The sequence below is a fragment of the Rhineura floridana genome, chromosome 3 (assembly GCF_030035675.1).
Source record: "Rhineura floridana isolate rRhiFlo1 chromosome 3, rRhiFlo1.hap2, whole genome shotgun sequence".
Taxonomy (NCBI): Eukaryota; Metazoa; Chordata; class Lepidosauria; order Squamata; family Rhineuridae; genus Rhineura; species Rhineura floridana.
The window spans coordinates 73,761,459-73,789,200 of NC_084482.1; the positions used below are offsets into that span (position 1 = coordinate 73,761,459).

At 44.9% G+C, this 27,742-nt stretch overlaps 1 protein-coding gene and 1 long non-coding RNA gene across 7 annotated transcripts in view; one reads left to right on the plus strand and one right to left on the minus strand.

The window, feature by feature from the left end:
• The window catches only part of LOC133380060 (uncharacterized), a 42,609-nt gene extending 35,748 nt beyond the window's left edge, over nt 1–6,861 (minus strand). For both annotated transcript variants that reach the window (XR_009761358.1, XR_009761359.1), the window contains exon 1: nt 6,724–6,861. This is a non-coding gene — a long non-coding RNA (uncharacterized LOC133380060). The remainder of the gene's footprint in view (nt 1–6,723) is intronic.
• Nucleotides 6,841–19,068, plus strand: EPHX3 (epoxide hydrolase 3). Of its 5 annotated transcripts, XM_061616575.1 has the most exons (9): nt 6,841–7,070; nt 8,352–8,528; nt 10,384–10,645; nt 11,009–11,094; nt 12,211–12,377; nt 12,618–12,746; nt 15,762–15,865; nt 17,359–17,507; nt 17,973–19,068. In XM_061616575.1, the coding sequence occupies exons 3-9, from the start codon at nt 10,403–10,405 to the stop codon at nt 18,190–18,192; spliced, it is 1,098 nt and encodes a 365-aa protein (XP_061472559.1). In that variant the 5' UTR covers nt 6,841–7,070; nt 8,352–8,528; nt 10,384–10,402; the 3' UTR covers nt 18,193–19,068. The 5 variants fall into 5 exon arrangements, with proteins under 5 accessions (XP_061472559.1, XP_061472562.1, XP_061472558.1 ...); XM_061616578.1 differs by lacking the exons at nt 6,841–7,070; nt 8,352–8,528 and adding an exon at nt 8,567–8,969 and having other exon boundaries at nt 17,359–17,541; nt 17,973–18,056; XM_061616574.1 differs by lacking the exons at nt 6,841–7,070; nt 8,352–8,528 and adding an exon at nt 8,569–8,969.
• Nucleotides 19,069–27,742: the final 8,674 nt, after the last annotated feature.

Sequence of the window (27,742 nt, forward strand, 5' to 3'; positions counted from 1 at the left end):
AAATTTGCTTTTTATTTATTAGCACAGGGCACACACAGTAATATAACTGTTCTATTCATAGTAGAGAGATGATTATATAATCAGACACTTTGGCCTTGGATACTCTCCCTTACTAGAGAGAATATCAGCCCATCAGTGTTGGCTTGTATATAGTGCTATTTCCATTATTATAGCACTAGTACTATTATAGTTCTGTTCTCATTGCTGGCAATGGCAAATGAGACCTTTTGCTTCTTGAAATGTTCTCATGTGCCACAAGAGTTCTAACTACTGCCAGTAATTCTGCAATCCCTAATTGAGGGTACATTAATTATACATGCTAATAATACTAGTTGCAAGTTCTTAGCCACATAGCAGAAAAATTCAAGAAGCCTATAGGACATTTCTGCTAATTATTTGCAAATAGAATATGCAAGTCTGCCCATGCACAAGAGGAAGATATCACCAGGCTTGGGGGAAGTACAAAAAAAAATCTAGAGGCAGGGGAGAAACACAGCCCAATAAAACTGAGCATACTTAGTGTCTGGGAAATAAGAAAATGGGGGAGGAGAGAGAATGGAAAGGATAGATGATCCTGGCAGAGGGCATGCCTGACTGGCTGGAATCCTGAACAGGAGCACTCTGCACTGTAACATTTTGTTTCAAGTCCAACACGTATGATATTATCAACTTTATTTTATTATTGAATTGTCCAAAGTGATGAACAGGTAGTTGGAATGGCAATGAGTATCCCTGATATGGCTAAGCAATCTTGTGAGGGGCTTTGCCTGTTTTAGGGTGGGAGATTAACATTCTTTTCCTGGGCAATCTGAAGGATTAAACGAGGGGCTCCCAACCTTTTTGGACCAGAGGGCACATTTTAAATTTTAAGGGGGAGTGCCAGTCACAAAATGGCTGCTGTGGGGGCATGGCTTAACACAATTTTGTACCCACTTACCTGGGAATAAGCCCCATTAAGTACAAAGAGAGTTCCTTCTGAAGTGGACATGTACACCATTGTACTGTGAGTTAACTATACAGTGCATTCTTAATGACTGCCTGGACATCAGCTCCGGCACAGCAGGAGACATGCCTAAGCCTCTTTACCAAATTTTCACATTTTGCATTAGCCATGGTGGGGGCAGGGGGATATTCTTTAACATTCACCTGCACTGCAATAGTAATATTTGCAAAAAAATAACTTCTAGGGAGTACCTGATCTCAGATGAACCCACCTCAGGAAAGATGCACCCTGGTGGTTAGGAAAAAAGGAAGGGCAAACTACAGAAAGTCCAAGGACTACTAGAAATTAAGACAAAAACAGGAAAAGTACACTAAAGGAGAGGAGGAAGCAGAAGTTCTTCAGGATCCCAGGGATTCCTGTTGCCTAGTGTCCAAACAACTCACTTATCAATCACAGCTCATTGGCTAAAAACACTAACAGGCAGGAGCAGCTAGGCTGGCTCATTTCAAAGAAATCACTTAGAAAGATACCTGCACATTTTCTTCAGAACTTTCCTTCTAGGAGAGCTAGAGACTTACTTTAAAAAAAAGCAGCTCAGATTCTGGGGGCCCTGCCTGCAAGCATCAATTAGTGTCTTCATGGACCTTCATGGCAACCCCCAGATTAAACAGATGAGTTTAGGCAAATAAGCAGCAGCATGGCCTTGGCCTGCAATTTAACTTCTCTGCAGATGGACAGCCGAGAGAATCAAACAGCCTGAGTGTCAAGAATGCTGGAGTCCAACACCTGGGGACCACTTCCTTGTTGGTAGGTGCCAAAGGACTAGGGTAAAAACTAATCCTGCAAGGTAGAAGCTGCCCACCACTCCTTAAGTCCACCCAGCTTGGACCAGGAGACTCCCCAGCTGCACTCTGGATATCACTTGAGATTCAATAGGATAAGAGCTAAAATTCAAGCTCTGTCCCTTGAGCCCTAAGCTCCAAAAGTTACTCAGTAGCAATTTGACCAAGAGATTAATGACTAGTTTTTGTACCAAAGCTCAATTCCAAGAAACCACACCAAAATATACCAGTGAACAATATAGTTATATATAGTTATATAACAATATAGTTATAAAAGGACAGAAGAACATTTGAGGATTATAAGATAGGAATAAAAATGATAAAGGCTAACTTGCCTAACTCTAACAACCCAATAGAGCTACTGACCATACAGAAACCAGTAAGTAGCACTGAGATGTTCACAGATGTCAGGAACCAGGATGCAAGGCATTCAACAAGGGGCAAAACTACGTTTATAGGTTAAGGCCTAACAACTATGAACCAAGTCTCCTGGCCAATCAGAGGGCTAGCTGGCTGTAACTTTGGAGAACTAGAGCAGTGGTTCCCAACCTTTATGAGTACGGGACCCCCTTTATAAGCTCAAAAAATTCCATGACCCCCCCATTGTAATTTTAGCCTCTGTTAATTGAAAAAATTAACTGCGTGGCAAAATCACACCTCCAAATATCCATTTCCGTAAAAAGCTCCGTGCAGACATTGAGGTGTTGCTTTCTTTTCTTAATGCAAAGGTTCATCAGATTGGTATCTTCCCTTCCCCCACACACACATAGTCTGAAGATGTACAGTCCTGTCTCCCAACACCAGTGGGTTACAGTGTTGGACTAAGATCCAGGTTGAAATCCCCACCCAGCCATGAAGCCCCCTGGGTGACCTTGGACCAGACATAGTCTCTCAGCCTGACCTACCTACAGGGTTGGTGTAAGGAGAAAATGGAAAGGGAGGGACTATGTGCACCACCTTGAGCCACCACCTAAATGCAATAATAATTAAATAAATACATTTCAAGTGCAGTATGTGGACCTCAGCCAACCAGCTGAGTTTAATAATAATAATTATTATTATAATAAAAGAAACGGCAATGTAGTAGTTGTGGAGATGCTAGATCGTGAAGACAAAAGGGTGGATAAATTGAGGGGGGGTGTCAGTGCTTTTAGGCCTTGGGATGATAATTGGAACTGATGACTGGGTTAGCATGTACTTGGAGAATGAGAGTGAAACAGAAAACAGATCAGTGCATGCACACACACAAACACACCTGCCCCTCCTGCAAGCATCTGCAGGCGTGGATGCCTTTGGGCGGGCGGGTGGGAGGGGGGATGCTATGAACTGCCACAGCATCTTAGAGAGAGATTGGGGGACAGAATGTAGGTGGAAGAAAGGGGGGATGCTGGCACACACACTTGGCCTCAGAGATGGGGGGCAAGCAAGTCCTGAGCTTCCTCACTGCTCCTTGGCTCCGTCTGGGCCAAAGGCGAGATCTGGGCAGCCTCACAAATAAGAATAATTTTTAAAAGGAGATGGCAGGGAATGAGGAGCCAAGAAAGGCAGGCAGGCCGGCTGCCAGGAAGGAAAGGGGAAAGCAGCCTTTCCTTGCAGCCTTGCTTCTTTTTGCTTCACAAAAAACCCTCTCCTCTTGTTCTAAGTAAGGGTGTTGTCAGCAGCTGCAGTGCAAGGAGACGGGAGTCGGTGATAGCAATTCTTCCTGGTAGCTCCACCCTCAGCCTCCTTCAGCATCTGCCATGTGTTTTATAGGCAGATGCCTGCCCTCTTCAGCAAAAGTCCTCTCTCGTTTGGAGCAAGGGGGGCCAGGTGTCATCTGCAGCAGCAGTGGGGAGCAGACAGTGTCCAGGGAGTGAAGACTTAAAAAAAATTCTTTACTGTTCACAGCCCCCTGTGGATTACTTCGCGACCCTCAGGTTGGGGACCACTGAACTAGAGCATATGTGAGTTGTCACCAGAGATGCATCCAATTAGCAGAACCGCCATAATGGCCTTGAAGTATAGCTTGTACCAGATAACACAGGTGCTAACATAAGCTCATATCTAATTATCGGGAAATAAACTTTTTAACAGGCCAACTCTACCCAGAAGTCTGAGCAAAGAACCATTTTACTGAACCAAAGAAGCTGCTTCTTGACACCGAGTATGTCCCATTTTGAGATATTTTTCTAGTAATCAGGATTTTGACTACATTTTTATGAAATTTCCTTTTCTGTGTCATATTGGAAGTATTTGAACAATTGTGATACCCCAGTGAGGGAGGAGGCCCCACTTTCTGACTAATTTCAATATCCAAGATAGTGTGGGAGTGGCTTGATAATGTTAGGATTCACTTTATGCCACCCATGATCACCGTGGGGTTGCCAATTGTTGAAACAAACATTCCTTGCACCTGGTAGGTGGGGCAAGTGGAGCTCAGTGGTTTCTGGTGGTTTTAAGGCTAGAGCCAGATGTAAAACACTGTCTTTTCTAGCATGTTTAGGGATAGAGTCCAATTTTGAACAGCTTTTTTTTCATCAGTGATAAACAACAGCTGAAAGTCTGAGAGGGAAAAACAACTCAGCTTTATCCCTTGCTTTTCTGACAACCAACTGTGAAACAAGAAATCTGGGGAAGCTATGTGGGGAGTGGTGTGGGCTATGTACATACTGAATGATTAAACTGTTCCCACAGAAGGTTGTCACTCAGTAGCTCACTTTGAGCCATTCAGTAGAAGGGGGATGTTCAGATATCCCACTCTACTGGACCTCTCAGGAGCTTTTGAAACTATTTACCATGGTACCCTTCTGAGGCACCTTACTGGGATAAGGCTGAGGGGAGGACTATTTTGCAGTGGCTTCAAATAATTAACAGATTATGTGAATCTGCCCATCCTTCGGAAAACACGTAGGACACTCATAGACACAGCCCACAACACACTATGGGCTCCCCTCATTGGCCAATGTGATCATCAAATGATCGAGCTGATGACCAGGGTGGGGGTGATTTGTATCCCCATCTGGATGCAGGGCTCCACCCAGTTCAGTGAGGTGTCTATTTTTTCTTCTTCTACCAGCAGCATCAGTGATTGCAAGGGAGGGGTAAGAAAAAATATCCTGGAACTGGGAGTTAGCCAGTTAAAGATCAGGTGTTGTGCCCCCTTGCATGTGCTGTTGCCTTGAGGCAAGGTTGGTGGGAATGGCAAGAGGGCTTTTTCTGTGGTGGCACCTTGTATGTGGAACTCCCTGTCCTCAGAAGTTAGGTGATCTTCCTCTCTTTTTTTCTTTTTGGTGATTCACCAGCAATGGAAAACATTCCTTTTTAAAAAGCAAGCTTTTTATTCTGCTGCCATTTCATATAGTGATTTTTAGTGCTGGCCCTTTGGGTTCATGGTTTTTGCTGATGTTTTTAGTTTGGTAAATTTTGAATTTTCAAGTTTTTTTTTTCTGCATACTGCATTTCAAGATTCCAGCTCACGGGCAATTAAAAACCCTCATCAGTCGTGGCCCAAATTAATTTATATACATAACAATACAAATTACAGAGGAGCTAAGCAGAGGGTACCATTCCCTGCCACTCACTCCAGCACCATCAGGTTTAAAGTGTCCTGAGAAGAATTATTATACAGCCACGAGAGTACCTGAGCTCCTGTGAGAGTGACAGAGCTCCAGTGGCCAGAGTGGTTGAACCGTCAGTCGCTCTGATTGAAGCTCTGTGAGGGGAATAGGGCATCTCCTAGCAACGCTCAGCACCCTTCACTAACTACACTTCCCAGGATTCTATGGGAGAGGGTGGCCATGACTGTCTAAAATGGAATAACAGTCTGGTGTGGATGTGGCCAGTGACAGCTTTGGTTTAAATTTGGGTGGGAGACTTCATGTGCCTGCTGTAGAATAACAAGGTGGGGGAAACCCTGAAAATGAATTATACTATTCACAATGTTTTCCTTTTGGAAAGGAAAGGGGCTTTCCCTCTGCCCAGTGCCCACCCACCCAATTTCCTCCTCTCCCTGCCACTCCCCCAGTTCAGTTTAACCTATCCTAGGCATGACTGCACAGGAGTAAATCCCACTGAACTTAAAAAGCATGCAAATGATCAAACCTGTCCTGTCCTCCCCTCCTCCTCCCTCCTAACCCCTCCTCCTAACCACTCCCTCTTGCCCCTCCCCTCCCCCTCCCTCTTGCCCCTCCCCTCCCCCTCCCTTTGCCCCTCCCCTCCCCCTCCCTTTGCCCCTCCCCTCCCCCTCCCTTTGCCCCTCCCCTCCCCCTCCCTTTGCCCCTCCCCTCCCCTCCCCCCTCCCCTCTCCCCTCTTCCCCATGGTCAGTTTTACCTATCCTAAGCATGACTTTAGAGGAGTAAATTCCATTGAATAAGCATGCAAATGATCAAACCTGCCTTCCCCTCTTCCTTCCTCCCATTACCTCCCTTTTGCCCCTCCTCCTCTTCCTGCTCCCCTCCCCTCCCCCTCAGTCAGTTTTACTTATCCTTTACCCAGCCATTCCCTATCTCTATATTTTTTTAATAAAGATGTTGTAGTGACTAGTCCCAGAAGGTCCTGACATGCCCATACCAGCCCAGGTGTTGATGTGCGGGGCCTGTTTGCCACTGCCCCCATCACTTGCTGATCTCTGTGGGGGGGGGCTGGACTTTGGCCCCCAAATCCTAGTAGTACTAGCTGTACTACTGCTGAGGCTATTCCAGAACTAAATGCTCTAGTTGCCCTCACTTTTCAACATTCAACCAGAAAAATATCTCCCCCATATCCAACCATTGCCTTTTTCTCACTTTCCCTGCAGTTACATTAGAAGAAAATTCCAAGAGAGAGACAAGGTCCACCCACTTACAGCATCCTGTGACCTAGAGATACTCCTAGAAGCAAAACACTCAGCTGTATAGGAAATAACAAAAATATTTTCTTGCGAAATTCGGATATCACACAATAGATAAACTATTACCCACATATTTCAGAGGCTGCTTCTCCCTGCACGAGGCCAGCTGTTTTCATTCTGCACTGATGACATTTGTGGCTGCTGTGTTCCAGCAGGTTTCCAGAGATGAAGGCTACAAACCCTACCTCTTCCCAGAGTGTGTAGGCGCTCTATTATTGTGGCCTTATTGCTATCAACTGTTTAATTGTTTATTTCCTGTTGGAAGCTTTGGGGAGGCAGCACCCAATAGCTGTAAATAACAGCAAATACTCTGTGAGAAGGAGAGAGAAAGGAAGACAGAGAAGTCTCTGCAGCCCACTCCAGCAGAATTCCTCAATCCCGGGTCCTGGGCCAACTACCACCAACTGATGATTTACTGTATGTCATGTTGCTTATGGTGTATTGATGTTACAGCCTTGAAAGGATTTGTATCCTGAAAGACAGGATACAAATAATTGCAATAAATCATAACAGTGTGAGAACAGCCCTACTAGTCAGTCTAGTCCAGCACTCTGTTCTCACAGGGGCCAGCCAACCAGTAGCCCACAAGGAGAACATGAGCACGACAGCACTCTGCTGCTGTTGTCCCCAAGGAGCTGCAATTCAGAAGTATATTGCCTCCAAGCCTAAGAGTAGCATAATATAGCTACCATGGCATTGATAATCCATTCCTCCAGGAATTGTCAAGCTCCCTTTAAAGCTCTCGAAATTGGTGGCCAACACTCCTTTTAGCAAATCCCATTGTTTTCCTATGCATTGTGTGAAGTAGTACTTCCTTTTGTCTGAATCTCCCACCATTCAGCAGGTTCTAGTGTACTTTCTATCCGCTTTTTCCACACCATACATAATTATATACATTTCTATTATGTCTCCCCGCCATTACTTGCCTTTTTTTTCTAGGCTACATAACCCCAAATGACTTGGTCCAGGCACCCCCAGTCTAGGACTAGGCAGACCTGGGTCCAAATCTCCCCTCAGCCGGGAAACTCACTGGGTGACCTTGAGCCAGCCACTCTCTCTCAGCTTAACTCCTAGTTATGAGGATAAAAATAGGGTAGGGAATGCCCTTGTACACTTCCTTGAGTTCCTCGGTATAAACATGTAATTATGTTTTTTTTAAACTGTGTTGGCATAATTTGGGACATGTACCTTTTCAAATCTGTTCTATATACATTTAAAGCTGAAATCCCAAATACACCTACTTGGGAGTAAGTCCCACTGGAATTCAACGGGTAGATACACATAGGATTGTGTGCCTAAATATAAACCTGTTTGTTCCAGTAAACTACCAAACTCCTTGACATCTTCTTAGGAAATTGTTATTTAAAGGAAACATTCACCTTTCTCAGAAATTACCCTTTAGTTATTCCAGAACAAACAGTTAGTTGGGAATGAACATTTTGTTTCATATCTATCTCTAATTCTGTGTTATGTGCCATTACTACTAAGATGCCCCTGCATCAGTCCACCTGTGGTAGTGCACGAGTGGCTTAAACTGAAATGAATTGGGTTGAATCCCGCTCTTCGCCTATTTACAGTATATCCCAACCAAGAATGTCCTCAAGCGGCGCTCCCTCCTCGAATTTAACTGTAATGGTGGGTGGAGTGTCGTCAGTGACCTGAAGTAACAATTCGTTTATTTCTCCCCTCCCTCCCTAGAATAATTTTTGCAGACATTCTTGCCCAAAGTGGCTTGTTGCCTTGCTGGATCCAGAAGAACTTGAGTAAAGGCTAAAATCTGATCGGGTTGGTAGTCCAACAGCCGGGTCAGTTACGCCGCAGCTGTTCCCCTTCTCAGTTTGGCAAAGCATGTGAATGACTGCGGGTGGAGAAGGCGTAAGTTGGTTCTTCAGCTACTATTAAAGAAAAGGCCATTTATGCGTCGGGCCGTGATCCCCAACCCCCGAACAACCAGAGGCCCCTGAGAGTTAAGAGGGCGTTAACAGATCCGCCTGGGAGGAAAGAGCTCGATGAATACCGATTCCCTCTCGCTGTCATGCAGGTCTGTAGGAGGCGGGATCTGCTTCGGGCGACATCCAGCCCCGCCTGGCCGCTGAGTGATCACTCAGCCCCCGAAGCGGAATCCGCGCCACCAAGCCGAGGTAGCCGCACAATAGGCCGGCAGGGAGGAGCCGCTGGGAACAGGGCCTCCCGTCGTTGGAGCGGGTTCAGCATGGGTGTTCCGCCGAGAGAGAGAGGCCTAGTCGGTCGGACTCCGGCCAGAAGCCTGTTGGCCTGTTTCTGCTCTGCCCGGATGGAGCTCTGTGCCCAATGCAGGTACTGCGGAACGGAGAGACTAGGAGGTTTGGGCAGGAGGCGTTGAGCTCCGCTCCCCATCTCTCCTTCCCCCGTCTCTCCAGCCTTTTACCCCACCCCGAGTTTTGTGGGGTGGAATGAGCTGCAGAGACAACGGTTGACGGCCCTTGCTTTAAAGGGCCGAGGAGGCGGCGGCAGAAGTGAATTGGTTGGAGTCAAGAGCATGAGCAGGCGAGGTGAGGCGAGGCGGGAGAAGATAGATGGGGAAGAGCGAGAGTGATTTAGGCTAACATTTTCGGGGGGCGACGTGTTAGTCCGTGGTATTTGAGTTACGGCCTACTAAAGGAATATTTCGCGCCAGAATTTATTGTGTGAAGGTGACTTTTCTGTTGATTGCCGGTTGGTTCAATGGCATACTGATTCGGATTAGTTGCTATCTTGGGAGCCCGAGCACTTTCTGTAAAGCAGCCAGAAACGTTAAATTGCCAGCTTGGGGAAGGGGATAATCATCCCCACGTGGGTTTGAGAAGATTACAGGTAGGACATTTCGCACCGCAGAATTTCTACGGAAATGCCTCCTACCCTTTGCACCTATAGCAGGACTCTGTAATGTGGCTGCCAGGAAGAAAAAATAGCCACTTTGTAGATTAGCCTCGCTGACAAGAGGTTTCTGGGTTAGCCTAACCATACCTACTCAGAAGTAAGTCCGACTGAATTCAAAGGGCTTTCTCCAAGGTAAGTGGGGTTAAGATTGCAGCCTTAGTGTGTTTTGTTGAGTTTGTTGTGCCAGGTGATGCCTCCTTGCACCCCAGCTATGCTACATGTAGCTTTTATGCAAGATCCCTCCCTTCATTTATAGCCCGCAGAAGCTGGGAGCTGCCAAAGCACCCAAAAAGAGAGCTATTGCACCATGGTGCTGTAAAAGAAGAATTTGATTTCAGCCTCCTTCCTCGTGATGTCTGGCCAGGCACCCTGCACCACACATTCATAGGAAATCTGGTTTCGTTAGAAAGTTGCCAAAACTGATGCAGGTTGAAATGTGCATTGGTGTGTGGTCTAAAGCCATTTTCAAAAGAATCTAAAATGGGTCCATGGATGGGCCTCAGAGGGTCCGTAAGCCACATGCAAAAATAATAATAAATCAATTTCCAATGCAATAAAATAGACTGTATGCAACATTTTGCATGTATGTGTTTATGTGCATTTTTCTGGGGAGGGAGCCCGTAACTTTCATCAAATCTTCAAAGGGGTCTGTGACCCAAAAGAAGTTAAGACCATTGATCTGAGAGAGGAATCCTCTCAATAGAACATAGGAAACTGCTTTATACTGAGTCAGGACATTGACTGGGGTCCTTCCCAACTCTGCCTGAGAATGCCAAGGGTTGAACCTGCAAAGCATGTTCTGTCCCACTGAACTACAGTCTTTGCCTTGCAGCCCTGGACAATAAGAGAGGATGGCATCTCTCTATCGCTTCTTACTGATCCCTACTCGCCTGATGCTGAAGGTCTCTAACGTCACGTCCTGGCTGACTGTGTATAGTGCCTCTTGCCTTGCTGCAGTCTTCTACTGTTGGTGGGCACTATGGCAGGGGCTGACTAGGGGCCCCTGCCAGGTGTTCCACAAGAAGAGTCGGGAGACTCCACCGAGCTGCCTCACTGATGCCTCACATGGGGAGCACCGCTATCTGACACTAAAAGTGAGTACAGTGGAAGGAGAAGGGGGGCTCCTCATAGACCCATATTTGGGGGTTCATGGGCAGCTGTGAGATGAAGGTAGGCTCCTGGGCTGCTGGTGTTCTTGAAAGGCTGGGAGGAACATAGGAAGCTACCTAATACCAGGTCAAAATATTGACCCATTTAGGCCAGTATTTTCATAGTGAGTGGCAGCAGCTTTTCAAGGTCTTGAGGAGTTTTTCTCATCAGCTACTACCTGATTCTTCTAACACAGAAGATGTCACAGACTATGAATCTGGACGTTTCTATATGCAAAGCTCTATCGCTTGGTTATTGTCTGTGCCTGTGTGTAACTGTCCTATTTCTCTGTCCCATTGGGGCTCAAGAACTCAGGACTGCGGCTCCACTATGTTGTAGCTGGCCAGGAAGGAGCACAGCTGATGCTTTTCTTGCATGGATTTCCCCAGAACTGGTGAGTGTGGCTCTTGTGTGTGGGAGCAGGAAAAACAGTAATGCATGGAGCTGATACCTGTTTAGTCCAGGTGTGGCTGAAGGAGAAAGTACAGGCCACAGATGTGTCAGCCGGTGTGGCAGTTGGCACCTTTGCGAGGAGGAGCTTACTGCAGAGTTAGGGAAAAGATCTTGGAGAGAAGTATTAGCTTCCTAAAGGAAGGGACCTGGAAGTGATGATGTTCCTCACATCCTGTTATATGCTATCCACCTCTCATGATGCACAGTGAATAACTCTCAGGTGTTCATCATTACATTATAATTGTCAGCATTTATTTAATATCTGTCATATACACTAAATAGAATGCAGAAAAAACATGGTTCTTGGCCTGTAGCTTGCAGTTTTAATAATGGAAGAAAAAATGTAAAAGTGGTCAGGTTAAGGTAAGCAAATGCTTGATGAGAGACTCTTGATTTTTAGAGGGTGAGGAAGGGAAAAAGGCAAATATTATTTGTATTTATTTAAAAATATTTCTAAACTTCATCCAGAGATTCCAGGTTGGTGTTCAGTAAACATGAATAAAATTATTTGTACACAACATAAATACAATGGGCAGCATCCAGTGAATAATTCCATGAGCAGAACACTTTCCACTTATGCTGCACTGCCACCTGCACCCCCCAGTCTGCCCAGGGTATCCCATCAACCCTCTGGAGCAGTTTGGGGTAAAAGAAGGGTGAGAAGTTCCATTCTGCAAGCAGAAATCATTGCCCTATTGCAATGTTGTTGGATTCAACCCAGTAAATACAGGCAGGCTCCGCTTATACGGCAGGTTCCGTTCCGGACCCCCACCGTAAAGCGGAACCCCATTGAGTATAATGGGGTGCATCGCACGAAAATGCTGCAAAAGCGGTTTTAAAATGAGGAATGAAAGCCGCTGCATTAGCGGAGCGCTGGGAAGCGGGGCCCTACTGTACAGCAGTCTTCACAACAGATAACAAACTGAGAGGCAATAAAGGCCATAGAGCAGGACTAAAGCAACATAACAAAAATGGGCATTGGCATCCTGGAAGTTTGCAGGCAGGGAAGCCTTTCTCTGAACTTAACCCTTTATATGGTTTGGATGTATTTCAACAGGTTCACATGGCGCCATCAGTTGCAGGAGTTTAGGCAGGCGTTTAAGGTGGTAGCACTCGATTTGCGGGGCTATGGTTTTTCTGATGCACCAGCTGGTTGTGAGCATTATCATAGAGATGCTGTGATTGAAGATGTACATGGCGTTATTGAAGCTCTGAGCTCCAATGGTAAGAATGGAACTGGTTATGCTAGAAGAAGGGTTTGTTTTGCCGTGGCAGTGGGAGGAGAATGCCGTCTGCTCGTTCTAGTTAAGTTTTCTAAAGCATCAATTCTTAATGTGGCTTCCTCCTGGGAATGAGTGGATGTGTGAGTTTGGGAAATGATCTCACAGGCTTTTAACATCCCACAGACAGATAACTGTCGACACTGTCTCTGTTCTGAAGCTTTCTGTCTGTTGTTTTTCTTAGTGATTCCAAAGTGCATCCTGGTAGGGCATGACTGGGGTGGATCCATAGCTTCTGAATTTGCTGCCACTTACCCCAGTATGGTGAAGAAGCTGATTGTGATGAATGCTGTTCAACTACATGTCTTATCAGGTGAGGCTTGTCCTATCCTGTGATTTGGTGCTCACAGTTGTTGCATCCTGCTTTTTTAGCTCTCAGCAGGATTGGGGAAGGGAAAGAGGAGCCTGAATCTGTCAGGGGCTGCATGCTCAGCAGATAAGGGCCACTATGATTGCATTGCCCTTGGGATGCAGAGTCTGGGAGGCCCTGTCACTGTTGCACTACAGATCGTTCTGGAGGAACTGAACATAAGAGCCTGCTGGATCAGGCCAGTGGCCCATCTAGTCCAGCATCCTGTTCTCACAGTGGCCAACCAGATGCCCATGTGAAGCCCACAAGCAGGACCTGAGCAAAAGAGCACTCTCCTCTCCTGTGGTTTCCAGCAACTGGTATTTGGAAGCATATTGCCTCTGACTATGGAGGGAGAGCGCAGCCATCATGGCTAGTAGCCATTGATAGCATCCTCCAAGAATTTGTCTAATTCTCTTTTAAAGTCCTCCAAGTTGGTGGCCATCACTGCCTCTTGTGGGTGTGAATTCCATAGTTTAACTAGGCGCTGTGTGAAGAAGTACTTTCTTTTGTCTGTTCTGAATTTTCCAACAGTCACTTTCATGAAATGTTCATGAGTTCTAGTTTTATGAGAGAGGGAGGAAAGCTTTTCTCTATTCACTTTCTCTATGCCATGCAGAATTTTATATACTTCTATCATGTTGCCTCTTACTTGCCTTTTCTCTAAACTAAAAAGCCCCAAATGCTATAACCTTTCCTCATAGGGGAGTCACTCTGTCCCTTTGATCATTCTGGTTGCCTTTTTCTGAGCCTTTTCCAACTCTTCAATATCCTTTTTGAGATGAGGCAGCCAGAACTGTACACAGAATTCCAAATGCAGTGGCACCATAGATTTGCATAACGGCATTATGGAATCAGCGGTTTTATTTTCAATATCTTTCCTAATGTTCCCTAGCATGGAATTTACCTTTTTTACAGCTGCCACACACTGGGTTGACATCTTCATTGAGCTATCTACCACAACCCCAAGATCTTGTTCCTCTTCAGTCATCACCAGTTCAGACCCCATCAGCGTATATGCAAAAAAGTTTTTTTGCTCCATTGTGCATAAATTTACACTTGTTTACATTGAATTGAATTTGCCATTTTACCATTCACTCAGTTTGGAGAGGTCCTTTTGGAGCTCTTCACAATCCCTTTTTGTTTTAATGACCCTGAACAATTTAGTATCATCAGCAAACTTGGTTACCTCATGGCTTACCCCTAATTCTAGATCATTTATGAACAGTTTAAAAGGCACAGGTCCAGTACCTTGGGGAACTCCACTTTCTACATCTCTCCATCGGAAGAACTGTCCATTTATTCCTACTCTCTGCTTCCTGCTGTTTCAGCAGTTCCTGATCCACAAGAGGACCTCTCCTCTTATTCCATGACTGCTAAGCTTACTCAGGAGTCTCTTGTGAGGTACCTTGTTGAAAGCTTTTTGAAAGTCTAAGTATACTATGTCAACCGGATCACCTCTATCGATATGCTTGTTGACACTCTCAAAGAATTCTAATAGATTAGTGAGAACCATGCTGGTTCTGCTTCAGCAAGCCTTGTTCTTTTATATTCTTTGTTATTTTATCTTTGACAACACTTTCCACCCGTTTTCCCAGGTCAGACATTAAGCTAACCAGCCTCTAATTTCTGGGATCTCCCCGGATCCCTTTTTAAAGATTGGTGTTACATTGCCCACTTTTCAGTCCTCAGGCATGGAGGCAGATCTGAGGGACCAGTTACATATTTTTGTTAGAAGATCAGCAATTTTACATTTGAGTTCTTTAAAAACCGATGGGGTGGATGCCATCTGAACCTGACAATTTGTCAGTTTTTATTTTTCTATGAAGCCTAAAACTTCATCTCTCGTCACCACTATTTGCCTCAGTTCCTCAGACTCCCTTCCTGAAAAGTTAGTTCAGGCACAGGGATCTGCCTTATATCCTTTGCTGTGAAGATAGATGCAAAGAAATCATTTAGCATCTCTGCAATGTCTTTATCCTGCTTTAGCACACCTTTGACTCCCTTGTCATCCAAGGGTCCAACCGCCTCCCTAAATGGTTTCCTGCTTTGAATGTATTTAAAGAATTGTCTTTATGTTTTTAGCAATGTACTCTTCAAAATATTTTTTAACTTCCCTTATTGTCTCCTTGCATTTATTTTGCCATTGTTTGTGTTCCTTTTTATTTTCCTCATTTGGACAAACTTCCATTTTTGAAGGAAGCCTCCTTGCCTCTAATACCATATTTAACTCTACTTGCTAACTATGCTGGCATACCCTTGGCCTGGTGATACCTTTCCTGTTCTGCAGTATACACCCCAGTTGAGCTTCTAATGTTGTGTTTTTAAACCACTCCCAAGCATTTTGGAGTGATTTGTGCCTCTTGACTTTGCCTTTCAGCTTTCATTTTACCAATCCCCTCATTTTTGGTACATTTCCTCTCTTGAAGTCAAATGTGACTGTGTTGGATTTTCTTGGTAATTGGCCATTTACAGGTATGTTTAGTTTAATAGCACTATGCTCACTGCTCCCAGTCGGTTCGACAACACATACATCTTGCACCAGGTCCTGGGTGCCACTTAAGATTAAGTCCAGGGTCATTGACCCGCTGGTCAGTTCCATGACCAACTGTTCTAAGACACAGTCATCTAGGTATCTTGAAATTTTATCTTTGTAAAATTTCTATTCAATTCTAAAATTGGGAAGTAGGTTGTCTACTCAATCCAAGTGCCCTGCTGCAGCACACGAGCACTGCTTGTGGATAAATGGAAGCCTGACACCAGGACTCATTTAAAAAACAAACAAAAAATGGCACCTAGCTTTTTTCTCATTGCTTGGACTGGAAGTTGACCTAAATGTTAGGGGAGAAATAGATAGAGGGAAATCCCAGTTGATCCCTTCCACTTTGTTTTTGAAGATTTTTTTATCTAGTGGCATTTTAGGTGTGTCAGGGCAATGCCAGTTTTGCCACACAACTTATTTTCCATTCAACTTTGCAGAATATTTTCCACGTAATCCCATCCAGGTGCTGCGATCCAACTACATGCTCCTGTTCCAGCTCCGAAAGCTGCCAGAGCTCCTGTGGTCCTTAGATGACTACTATGTGAGTTGGGGGGGGGCTTGGGGAGTTGGCTTCACCGTTCATGCCCTCTTGCACTAGGAATATAAGCTTACTCACAGTATTTTTTCCTGGTGTGTGTGGCGGGGTGTCATTTTTTGAAGCAGAAGTATTTTGTTCTGCATTGGTGACTGTTCATTCTATTCTCTCAGTGGTGAGCTGCAAATCTCAGCTGTTTCATGGGTATATCCCAAGCCTTTCTGGCAGCCTGTTTTCAGCTGTGCATGCAGGATGGTGCTCTCTGATTTGGTTTAGTAATGCATAATTCTGTCTCTTGTCCCCCAGCTCCTCCCCCTCCCCCATTCTGTATGGATTGCCTAGTTTTAAAGCTCACCTGTAAGAAGTTTGGAAGGGTGGGGGTATTTCTGCTAAACATGGAGTAATCGTAGCTAGGGATGGGAGAGAATATCCGCTAAATCGGACTTAGTACCAGATTTTAACTGAATGTGACAGTCCACTGTCTTTTCGGAGTGGCACTGATTTCTTGCGGTGGGCTGTGGCTGTAATTGGCACAGACTTTTCCATGAATTTCCCCCCTGATTTTACATAATTATCTTCATAATTTCAATTGCTATTATCCATTAACTTCCATGGATTTCCATAAGTATTTGTTAAAAATTAGGTAATTTTCTTCGCCCCCAAAAACAAACAGTGGATTGAATCAGCAAGCACAAAAGTTAGTGGGAACAAAAAAAAAGCCGGATCAGGATTGACTGATGAACTATTGGAATACAAGCGGATCAGATCTAGGCAGCGAACTCCATCCCTAATCGTAGCCTTTTTCACGCATTAGGGTGACCATCTGCAACAGAGAGGCTGCTCTTTACGTAGACTCCCCTTTTGACACAGAACCCTGGAAAATCTACATTGCATGGGAAGCTAATGTGAGTAGAGTGGGGGAGTCTACCTGCTGTGGATGGTCACCCTCCAACTTGAGGACAGGGACAGTAACAGGGGGTGGAGCCAGTGCGTTCGTTCCGCATTTGCCTGAATAGGGCAGATGGGTCAGTGGCAAATGATCTGTGTGGATAGTGAGGGCAGGCAGTGAGTTGGGTGCCTAGCAGTCTTTGGGATGAGGAAGAAACAACCATGGCAAGCCACAGCATGTTTTGTTGTGGTAAAATGCAGCCTGGCAGAGGGAGCTTTGCATTTCCCCAAACCAGTTCCAATCGTTGTTTGCTGCTCCAATCTTGTGCTTTTAAAGGCAGCCTGATACACAGAAATTCAGCATGTCAGACTTTTTGTCAGTATGGAGATGAATGCTGAGAAAAGCTTTAGTGACAACCCCACAGATCTACTTGATAAAAATATAGGAGAAGAACCACTTTTTTAAAAAGAAAAAAGAGGCAATGCTGCTTTGGCTTGCCCAGGTAGTTTAAGCAAAATTTTTAAAAGTTGTTTTAAAAATGAGGCTGTATTGTGGAGGATGGGGTATGCATCTCATTGGCTTCTACACGTCCTGTGTCTTGTCTCTGCAGCTGATAAAGTTTATTATGACTGGCAAGAAGACAGGAGCCCAGAATCCAGCATGCCGTTTAACAGAGGAGGAGTTGGAGGCTTATCTGTATGGCCTCTCGAAGCCTGGGGGTTTAACACCAGCCCTGAATTACTACAGGAACATGTCCACGTGAGAGCTGTTTTCTCCTCAGTTTTGAGTACAGGTAGTATAGCACTTTTCTCCAGGGAGAAAAACTGCTTGGCAGCAGCAAACTACCAGTCCTAATTTTTGGAGAGGATACAAATTCTTTGTTAGATTATGTAATGCTGGATGCAAGACACTCTTCCTCCACCAAAGTATGCATCCAGCTTTCAGAAAAGGGGATGAGGAGATCCTGTGACTGTTCCAAAAGGGTTTTTGAGATATTTTAATTTCTCATAAAATGGAAAGGTTGGGTTCTAGAACTCAAGCTGAAGGGTGAGCATGCTGCCTTCCTGGATTCCTACAGTTTTTTCTCATGGCTGCTGTGCATGAGGCCTTCTGGGGTGGAAAGTGGTAGCATTGGCCCCAGCTTGGTTAAGTGGCAAAAGTGGTGAGCTGTCTTCTGTCCGGTGCAAATTTGCAGATGTCTTGCCTCTGTGTCTGTGCCTACAGCTGGATTCCTGCAAAGCGCAAGGATATACTGGTGCCCACCCTGCTGATCTGGGGAGAAAAGGATGTATTCTTGGAACGAGGACTTATCCCGCTTATGCAGCAGAATGTGCGGAAAAGCATCCATGTTCAGTGCATCCCTGAAGGCAGCCACTGGGTCAGTGAGGAGCAACCTGAAAAAGTCAATCAACTGATGTGGGCTTTCCTCTTGGGGAGAGTCTGAGATGGAAAGATGAAATATCTGCTCTGTGTACTAGAAGCATCCCTGCCACTCTGCATACAGGAAATGACAACAGCAGCAATTTGGCCTGACTCTGGAAAGCTGATCCTGTGGAATGCTTCTATACCATATAGGAACACAAGCCCCATGCAGCATGTATCTGGTTTTGGCAGAAGTCTGTGCTCTTTTGCAGTACAATAACAAGGGTTTGCTTCATGGTTTCTGGTATGGGGCTTCCTGACAATGAAACCACACAGCTGTTGCATTTGATGAAAGGCCTTCCAGCTTACTTCCTCTGTAGCATTAATATCCACAGAAGAGCACAACTTTGCCTTCTGTATTCCTTTTTCTTTGATGTGCTTTGGAACAGCTGAATCCTAAGCTAAGCAGTGTTTTCACAGTTCCTGTCTCACGTTCCTTTTCACCAGTACCTCACTGCCTTGGCAAATGGTGCTGCCCAAGCTATAAAGAAAAAAGGCCCTTGGTATGGATTGTGTGGAAATCAAAGTTTTCAGCATTTTTGCTTTACTGTATACTTGGGATGAACTGTTGACACATTAGAGGGCATTGCCTCTTAACATGTGATATTGCCTGGACATGTGAGTTGTACCTGCAAACAGTGTGGTAACATCTCGGGGAGAAGAATAAATTAATTGGATGGTTTGAGAAGAGGCTTGAACTAACCCACAGCTCTGGCCAAAAAGAGGGTATAACAGTTGCTCTTGCAATGTATTGCTTTTCCTGTATATGTGGTGGATGAGAGGAAAAAACAAGACCATCCAGTGTGTGTATAAAAGGAGGATATGTGTGACCAATGGGGATGTAGCCAGGTGGGAGCTTTGTAACTGTCAGGAGATAAATGCCAGTTTGTTCAGAAAACAGTCTCCATGATAATGAGGGTTTTTGATACTACAGTTGTTACTCATCCCAGAGTTTTGGACCTGATGCGATAAATATTGAAGTTGGTAGAAAGTACTGTTGTCCTTTGGGCATGTTCTCCAAATGAAAAATACAATTTGGAACGGGGCTGCTAGTGTGGATTGTCCTGGCAGCCATGTTACTGCTGCGCAGTGGGAAGAAATTAGTCGGGTCTGAAATAGCAGACCCTAATACTATTCAGGACCAAACTACCCATAATGTTAGTCATGCGTTTAAGCAAGTGTTGCTCTATCCTTTCTTTGTCAGATCCCTGTGAGGTATGTTGGGGGGGGGGGAGAAAGCAGCCAAAGGGCTCAGTCTGGAACATGCTTCTGATCTGCATCGGGGCCCACCACTGGTTTTCTGCTGAATGCTGCCCCTTGCCCTTGGAAATCACATGGAGTTTGGCCCCTGGTGGACACCTAATATTTCAGGAGCACCAGGATCCAAGTGTCCACAAGCCAGTTTGGGTTTTCCTTAGGACAGTGATTCAATTAGACCAGGATTCAGCTGGAGTCTCTGTATTGCACCACCTCAGTGCCTTGACAAATCCTAGCCTTTACTGGTTTGTGCTTTGCTATAAAGGTTGCCAGAATTGCTTAGGCGAATTTTTAGGTGAGGGTCTACAGTGAGCTGACTTGCTTCTCTGTCTGGCCCTTTCAGGCTGACATTCTCTTTCTTCCCTCCAACCTATTTTCTTTTTGAGTTCAGGGCCATGTTGCAATACAAAGTTATGGCAAAAAGAGAGAGAGAGAGGTATGTATGTATGTATTTATTTATTTATTGCACTTGTATACCACCCCATAGCTGAAGCTCTCTGGGCGGTTTACAGCAATTAAAAACATTAAAACAAATATACAATTTAAAACACATATTTTAAAAACAATTTAAGACACAATTTTAAAATTTAAAACAATATAAAAACAATTTAAAACATGCTAAAATGCCTGGGAGAAGAGGAAAGTCTTGGCCTGGTGCCGAAAGAATAACAGTGTTGGCGCCAGGCGCACCTCATCATACCAGTCATTCCATAATTTGGGGGCCACCACTGAGAAGGCCCTCTCCCTTGTTGCCACTCTCCGAGCTTCCCTTGGAGTAGGCACCTGGAGGAGGGCCTTTGATCTTCACTGTAGTGTACGGGTAGGTTCGTATCAGGAGAGGCGTTCCATCAGGTATTGTGGTCCCAAGTCGTGTAAGGCTTTATAGGTCAAAACCAGCACTTTGAATCAAGCTCGGAAACATAAAGGCAGCCAATGCAAATGGGCCAGAATCGGTTTTATATGTTCGGACCGTCTGGTCCCTGTTACCAATCTGGCCGCTGCATTTTGCACAAGCTGCAGTTTCCGAACCGTCTTCAAAGGCAGCCCCACGTAGAGTGCATTGCAGTAATCTAATTTGGAGGTTACCAGAGAATGGACAACTGAAGCCAGGTTATCCCTGTCCAGATAGGGACGTAGTTGGGCCACCAACCGAAGTTGGTAGAAGGCACTCCGTGCCACCGAGGCTACCTGAGCCTCAAGTGACAGAGATGGTTCTAGGAGAACCCCCAAGCTACGAATCTGCTCCTTCAGGGGGAGCGCAACCCCATCCAGGACAGGTTGGACATCCACCATCCAGTCAGAAGAACCACCCACTAGCAGCATCTCAGTCTTGTCTGGATTGAGCCTCAGTTTATTAGCCCTTATCCAGTCCATTGTTGCAGCCAGACACCAGTTCAGCACATTGACAGCCTCACCTGAAGAAGATGAAATGGAGAAATAGAGCTGCGTGTCATCAGCATACTGATGGCAACGCACTCCAAAGCTCCGGATGACCGAACCCAACGGTTTCATGTAGATGTTGAACAGCATGGGGGACAGAACTGACCCCTGCGGAACCCCACACTGGAGAGTCCAGGGTGTCGAGTAATGTTCCCCAAGCATGTCTGTCACCCCACAGTCACTTAAAGCAGGGTTGGGGTATTTGTGTATTTCTGTATTTTATTTGACCACAACTCTTTTTATCCCTGACCATTGTCCGCACTGACTGCGGTTGAAGGGAGTTGTATTTCAGGCCACAGTTTCCACATTTCTGGTCTAAATAAATACCTTGCTTGTATGCCACCTTATGTATGGTGATGAAGCAGAAAGCATCTGTTAGACTTCATTCCTGCACGCATGCTCCTCATTTGAAAGTAAAGTAAAACGTTATGCTCTGTCATTCCACTTTTCCACCAGACTCATGGCTTAGATCTGTTGCACTTTTGAAATGCCACTAGGGGATGTTGTTGCTACAGCTTCCTGCTCAAGTCTTTTTATACTGATGCATAATCTAGACACAGCCTAGCAGCTAAAAAAAAAAAAGCCCTGTAAAAACGCAGGGAGAAAAACAGCCAAAGGGTGAAAGGAACAATTTTATGTGAACTTTTTTTTAAGTATATGTATTAAAATAGATATACCAACAACAGTAATACAACAAGCTATTTGAGCTTCCAACAGGTAACCTATTTAACTTAGATTTTCTTCCAGAACACTTGTAGACATAAAGCTATACTCTTTATATCTGAAACCAACCTGGAAAAATACGTAAGCAGTAAACCAACTAGGAGTATTCTGTCTACATTTATATCTACTGTATCTATCAGTCGAGGTTGGTTTACTAGGGCAAACAAAGCACTGCCCTTCCAAAGAGAGCTGCAATGAAAAAACAATTTTCCTTCCAAAATCTCAGAGCCACACTCTTTGTTGTCGTTCACACTACCATCATTCAGTTTGAACATAGAGAAACTGCTGGAGACATTTCTGTAAATTCCCCATTCTGTGGTCAATCCACTCTATATACTGCTCAGCCAATCCCAAGACAATATGACCAGGTGCTCTCTTCTACCCATTTCCAGCCAGAAAAAAAATATGCATTGTCCCAGGACTCTAACCTCTTAAGAGCTGGTGAGCTGTTACAAGTTCTTCCCCTCTTCCTTTTGGCCCAATGGAAATCCAGCCAATCAGGAACCAGGACTTAGCATGCAGCCACAGAAGAGCATGAATAGAAATGTTAATAGAGCCATGGAGCCCTATTAAGCCTATCAGAATCATCATATGTTCCAAGCATGTGCAGAGCTGTTTCCTTGCAGGCCACACCTTCACAGAACATTCTGGAAGGCAGGTAGCAGGACAAAAGCATGGCTGTTGGGTTTTCTGAGCAGCTTTGTCCTTTTATTTTCTTAATTACATCACTCACTGACCTGGACCTATTCGTATGTGTGAGGGAGACTAGAGAAGCAAACATCAGTAGACACAGTATGAGTTGGTTGTTTCATAATATGTATCTGTTTTTTACTCCATGATGCGTGGCTGGTGCTGTGCCTCCTGTGGTAATTTAGCCACGTGGTTAAGGTGTTGGACTACAACCTGGGAGACCAGGGTTCAAATCCCCACATAGACATGAAGCTCACTGGGTGACCTTGGGCCAGTCACTACCTCTCAGCCTCATGAAAACCCTATTCGTAGGGTTGCCGTAAGTCGGAATTGACTTGAAGGCAGTAAATTTACATTTTAATCAAAAGATTACAAGTTCCATTAAAAAAACCCACAACCATATCATTTTGGTGAGGGAGGAGGATAAAAAAAAATCTCCAAAGGGCATGCTGGGACATATAGCTCCTTTCCTTTCACCCAGCAATGGACACTGTAAGCATTAGATACAGGATGGGAACTGTAGTTTTCTTAGGATTCTATATTTGTATTAGGTAAAGATTTTGCGTTTTATTTCTGGAAGAGGGGCCTAGGAAGGAGAAAAGGGGTCAAATCTAGTAATTCCACTTATCCAAGTTCTTCTGAGCATTTAAGCTGATTGGGTGATATCTTAATGCTCTGAAACAAATACAATAGAACTATGGACTCTGAGCCTAACCTATCTCCAAGGGTTATTATGAGGATAACATGAGGAAAAGGCGAACCATGAATGCCACTTTTAGGTCCTTGGAGGAGGTTTTTCCCATGTTATCCTCACAACATCCCTGTGAGGTATGTTAGAGAGAGAGTACAGGGACAGCAGTCACTCCATCATTTATATTTAAGACTGAAGTTACTGTTGTGTTGTGGAGTCATCTTACTAAACACAAGAGTTTCTTGGGTGACGCAGGTGCACTTTGTACATGCCCATGCACTTTATTTCTGAGGTTCATAGTTCCTCATCTATGTGAGAGGAGGCCATAGAGACCAGGAGGGTTGATGTTGCTAACAGTCAAACCCTTTAGGCTACATAAGACTCTGCAATGAATATTCTACCCAAACATTTTCTTTCTCTGGAAACCAATTGGGAAGAGTTTTGTCTTTACAGTTTTTCTTTTATCTTCCCACCAGAGGATCTGGAAACCTATTTTAAAACTGCCACAGGCTCCTTTCATGGTGTTGGGTAGTTACTTTGATGCCCTTACACAGGAATAGCCAACTAGCCATGCCTTACAGCAAAACCCAAAAAGTTGAGTAGCACTTTTAAGACTAACAAATGTATTATTGCATACACTTTCATGGATTACCAAAAATGATGTTGCAGGCCACCTAAATGAAGCTACTTGACCACTGGTGGTCCGCAGACCACAGTTTGGGAAACTCCTGGTCTACAGCAGCCTTCCCCAGCCTAGTGCCATCCAGATGTTTGGGATTCCATCAGCCCAGTTATCATGGTCAATGGTTAGGAATGATGGGAGTTTAGTCCAAACCCACCTGGAGGAGGTTGGCAAGACTGGTCTATAGACAAACAGCAACTCTTCAGCGTTTCAGACAGGAGTCTCTCCCAGCCCTACCTGCAGATGCTGGGTATTGAACCTGGGACCTTTTGCATGCAAGGCAGATGTTCTGCCAGTGAGCTACAGCAATGCTCCTCCACGTCACAAATTCCCTGCATTCTCCCTGGCATGCTAGTTTTCTCTATAGATGTTTGTTGTCAATGATTATGTATGCAGTATGGAAGAGCATTCAGATGAGATCCCACCTGTACTCTGGAGTGGTACAGCCCAGACATAGATTTACCACAGTAAGAACTATTTCTGGGTGGAAGAACCCTCACTGAGCTGGAGGCTGCAGTGTGTGTCTGTTTCTCTTGTGAGTGGAGTACACAGACATTGATGGAATGCCATGTAGCTCCTTCTACACAATCACCAGCAGTCAGAAGGATGAGAATTTTGCTGTGTGTTTTATAGTGTACACAGAGGCCATTTTACACAATGCCTGTGTGAGCAGCAGTCTCAACCATTACCCAGGATGCTCTCCTGTGGAAAAAAAGGAAATGCCAGCCATGCCATCATAGGTACAATCAGCAAGAAAACTTCCCTTTCTGCCAGTTTCTTAAGTGGTGGTGGATGGAGAGAAAGCCTAAACAACTTTGCCTCACCCAATCTCATTGACCCCCAAGCTGCCCCACCAGCTCTAGGGGGCACTACCTGCTACTGATTTTGTTATACTCATTACAATGGGTACAGTCCCCTAGCTTATCTCCCATATCTGAAAGGGAAACAAGGTGGCTGGTGACCTCCATTCCTACTGTGAGCATGTTCCCTGCGCAATCATATTCTTTATGCTTGTTTTTATTATATCTTCTTGCACAAGACATCACATCCTTTAAAAAATAATACAGCAATTACAAGCAATTGCAAATTTGCCTGATTTTAATTCTTTGATTGCAGAATGATTCACCCTGGAGTGGAGATTCACCCTGGGGAGATCTGAGAAGCATTTGTGCCTGCACAAGTGGAAGTTAAGGATCTCCTATTTTCACAATAATTCTGTAATCCTCACAGGTCTTCCTAAAAATGTAGGACACAATGAGATAGAAAACTTTAATTTGGGTTCTCAGATGTTCTGAATTAGCACAGAATACATCTGCAAACTACACAGAGACCGTGATTAGTGGTGTCTTCATAGGAAATATGTACTGTATCTAAATGGCAACTTGGATAGTGATTGTTGTGCAATACCTCTGCTTATCTACCCCCTGCCCACCTCTACTAATTTTGTGCTAAGTTTTACAGCTGTATAATGGGACAGAGTAATCTGGGCATAATCTGAAAGACTGTGCCTACACTTGCAGAACTCTTTCTTGAGTAATGCCCCCCCTTCTACAAGTGTGAAAAACCTGTTAGATTGAAGACTGGTATTGAAACAGTACTCATTTTCATGTTTCTAGAGCAGAAGCAGCTCCTGCCCTTGGAGAAGTGGCAGTAGCACAAACATCTGCCCCTGTAACAACAGCTGCAGGTGATCCCTGTTTGGTCCCTAAAACAGAACTGAAGCTATGCCTGATCCTACAAGCAAAAGAGTTAAAAGTGCATTTCCCAAGTGTTCAGTCACCCTCCTGAGAAATTAAGGGGGGTGGGGAGAGGGAGGGAGAGACAGAGAGAGAACCTTTTTGTCCTATTCAGGGAGTACCTAATAGCAGTGGAAGTATGGGTCTGTACAGTACCTTGATGGAAGATCAAGGATAATCCCTTTATTACCGCTCTGAGTTTTCTAAATGGAGGAGGGGGAGGAGGATTAAAAAATAATAATCTCTTCAGGATCCTGACTCTGCTTTTCTGGAGTTGCATGCATCTGGCTTGGGGAGACGTTCCTGTAAATGTCTTTGTAGCCATACATTTGTTGCAAGGGGGCTAGTGCCATTGCAGATACAGAGTGGAGTTGTAAAACATCCTTTGGGGCTTCTGTAACAAACCTTCTGACACTGGGCTGGGGCTGCAAGTATTCTTGGAAGGAGTAGCACCCTGGCCAAAAGAGTGACTCTGGGCCCTGTGTGGTGGTGGAAGAAATATTTGGCCCCACACTGCTGAGCACAGCTGACTGGGGCAGGGCCGAGTGCACGGTCAACAGGCATGGGCAGCTGTGACCCTGGGAGTAGATAACATTTCTCTCCCTGAAGGAAGTGGTGCCCTCTGGTTAGGGAGCCAGGCCAGAGGTTGCTGTGAATGTGGCTCTGCGAGACCTGGGACCAAGCCAGCCTGAGACTTATCTCCACACGCTTTGCTCTGGGCCAGCACCCTCCCCCTACCATGTTCTGCTGTGGGAACATTCTTAGTCAAGCACAATAAATGCTTTGCTCTTCCTAATAGCTTGCACATGGTGGGCGGGCCTAGCCTTGGGAATGTGCAGCTTAGTTCCTCCATGCTACACACGTCATATCACCCTGCTGCCACTTGTGATATGAGAGTGATGCCCCCTTTGCCACAAACTAGGCCTCACTACATCATTGGGGGCTGGACACAAGTTACCCTGTGTCTCAAGGCAGCATTGGCTGGCTGGCATTGAGAGAAGTCACCCTGTAAATAAATCCATGGGTGGTTCAAGTAAAAGGAATGTGTGTTCCCAGCTCTGTTCTGCCTTTCAGTCGTTAATGAAATCCAGCATGCCAAACAGTGTTTTTGGAGCCAGAGGCTCTGTTTAATGGAAGTCAGCAGTGAAAGAACCTCACATTAAATTGGGCCTGCCTTTGGGGTGGAAAAGCTTTCAATATAAGAACCCCTCGCACAACACAGATGCAACTGCCTCTGCAGCTGTACAGGGATTCTCTCCTCAACACCAAGGTGCAGATGCAGCTCAGCTCAAGTGTAGTCACCATGGATATAAGAATGCACTGAAATGGGTCTGTTTTAAGGGCCCAGCTATGTTTATAGCATGAATCCTTTTGAGATTACCTTCAGTTTGATGACAGATACATTGGTCAGCCTGATATTGAACTGGAGGGGGGATTGTGTAGCCTGTAGGAGCTTATGTGCTTGGGTTGATTCTGTTGCATACTCATAGTGGTATTGGTGTGTTTTTCTATAAATCAAGGGCTTAAAATCAAAGAAGACACTTGATAAGTTTAATTTCTGCCCGTTAACCATGTCATCTGATTGAGGAATCTTCCTCCATGATATGAAACATGTGGGATGAGTTGTGGGTAAATGGAGTCAAGGAAATGCACTCTGCACATAGGCAGAGGCACTCTAATATTTTATTATTGATAGATTCTGGGGTCTGGCACTGGGAACAAGGTATAGGACTAAAGCCTAATGTTCTTTGGCTCAAACTGATTCTGCCACCTTAGGCCGTGTTGCAACAGATGCACTAAGGCCTCATTCTTTATTCCTTTTCTTTGAAGTGGGACAGTACGTCTGGGTCACCATTCCTGAAAACACACACACAAGAATAGTACTGAAGGTCTGCAGCTAAACTCTTCCTTCACTCTTTGTCCCAAACAGTAATGGTTATTCCAGTGCAATTTAGCAGTGCCAATGAAACATCTATGAAATTGAGGTTGCTACCCACTTCCTTATTTGCACTTCTAGTTCCGTTATTTCATTGGTCCATCTAGTGGGTCAGGCCATGACCTAAGAGGTGGATTGCATCACAGTCATGACCGCAATCTTCTTTGGCTAGAGTTGGTTTGTTCTTCGAAAGAGAATGAGAGAGGAGAAAAAGACAGGATGGAGGAACCCAGAAAAAACTGATGGAGAAAGATGTAAAAAAATTAAATGTGTGAAGGGCTAAAGAGAAGGGTAATGGATCTGAAAAAGATCCCAAAAGATGGGCAGAGATAATCTGAATAAGTACCTCCTGCACCCTACAATAAGCCCTGCAGCCTTCCTGGCTCAAAACATTGTTTTGGTGTGCAGTGCTAATGC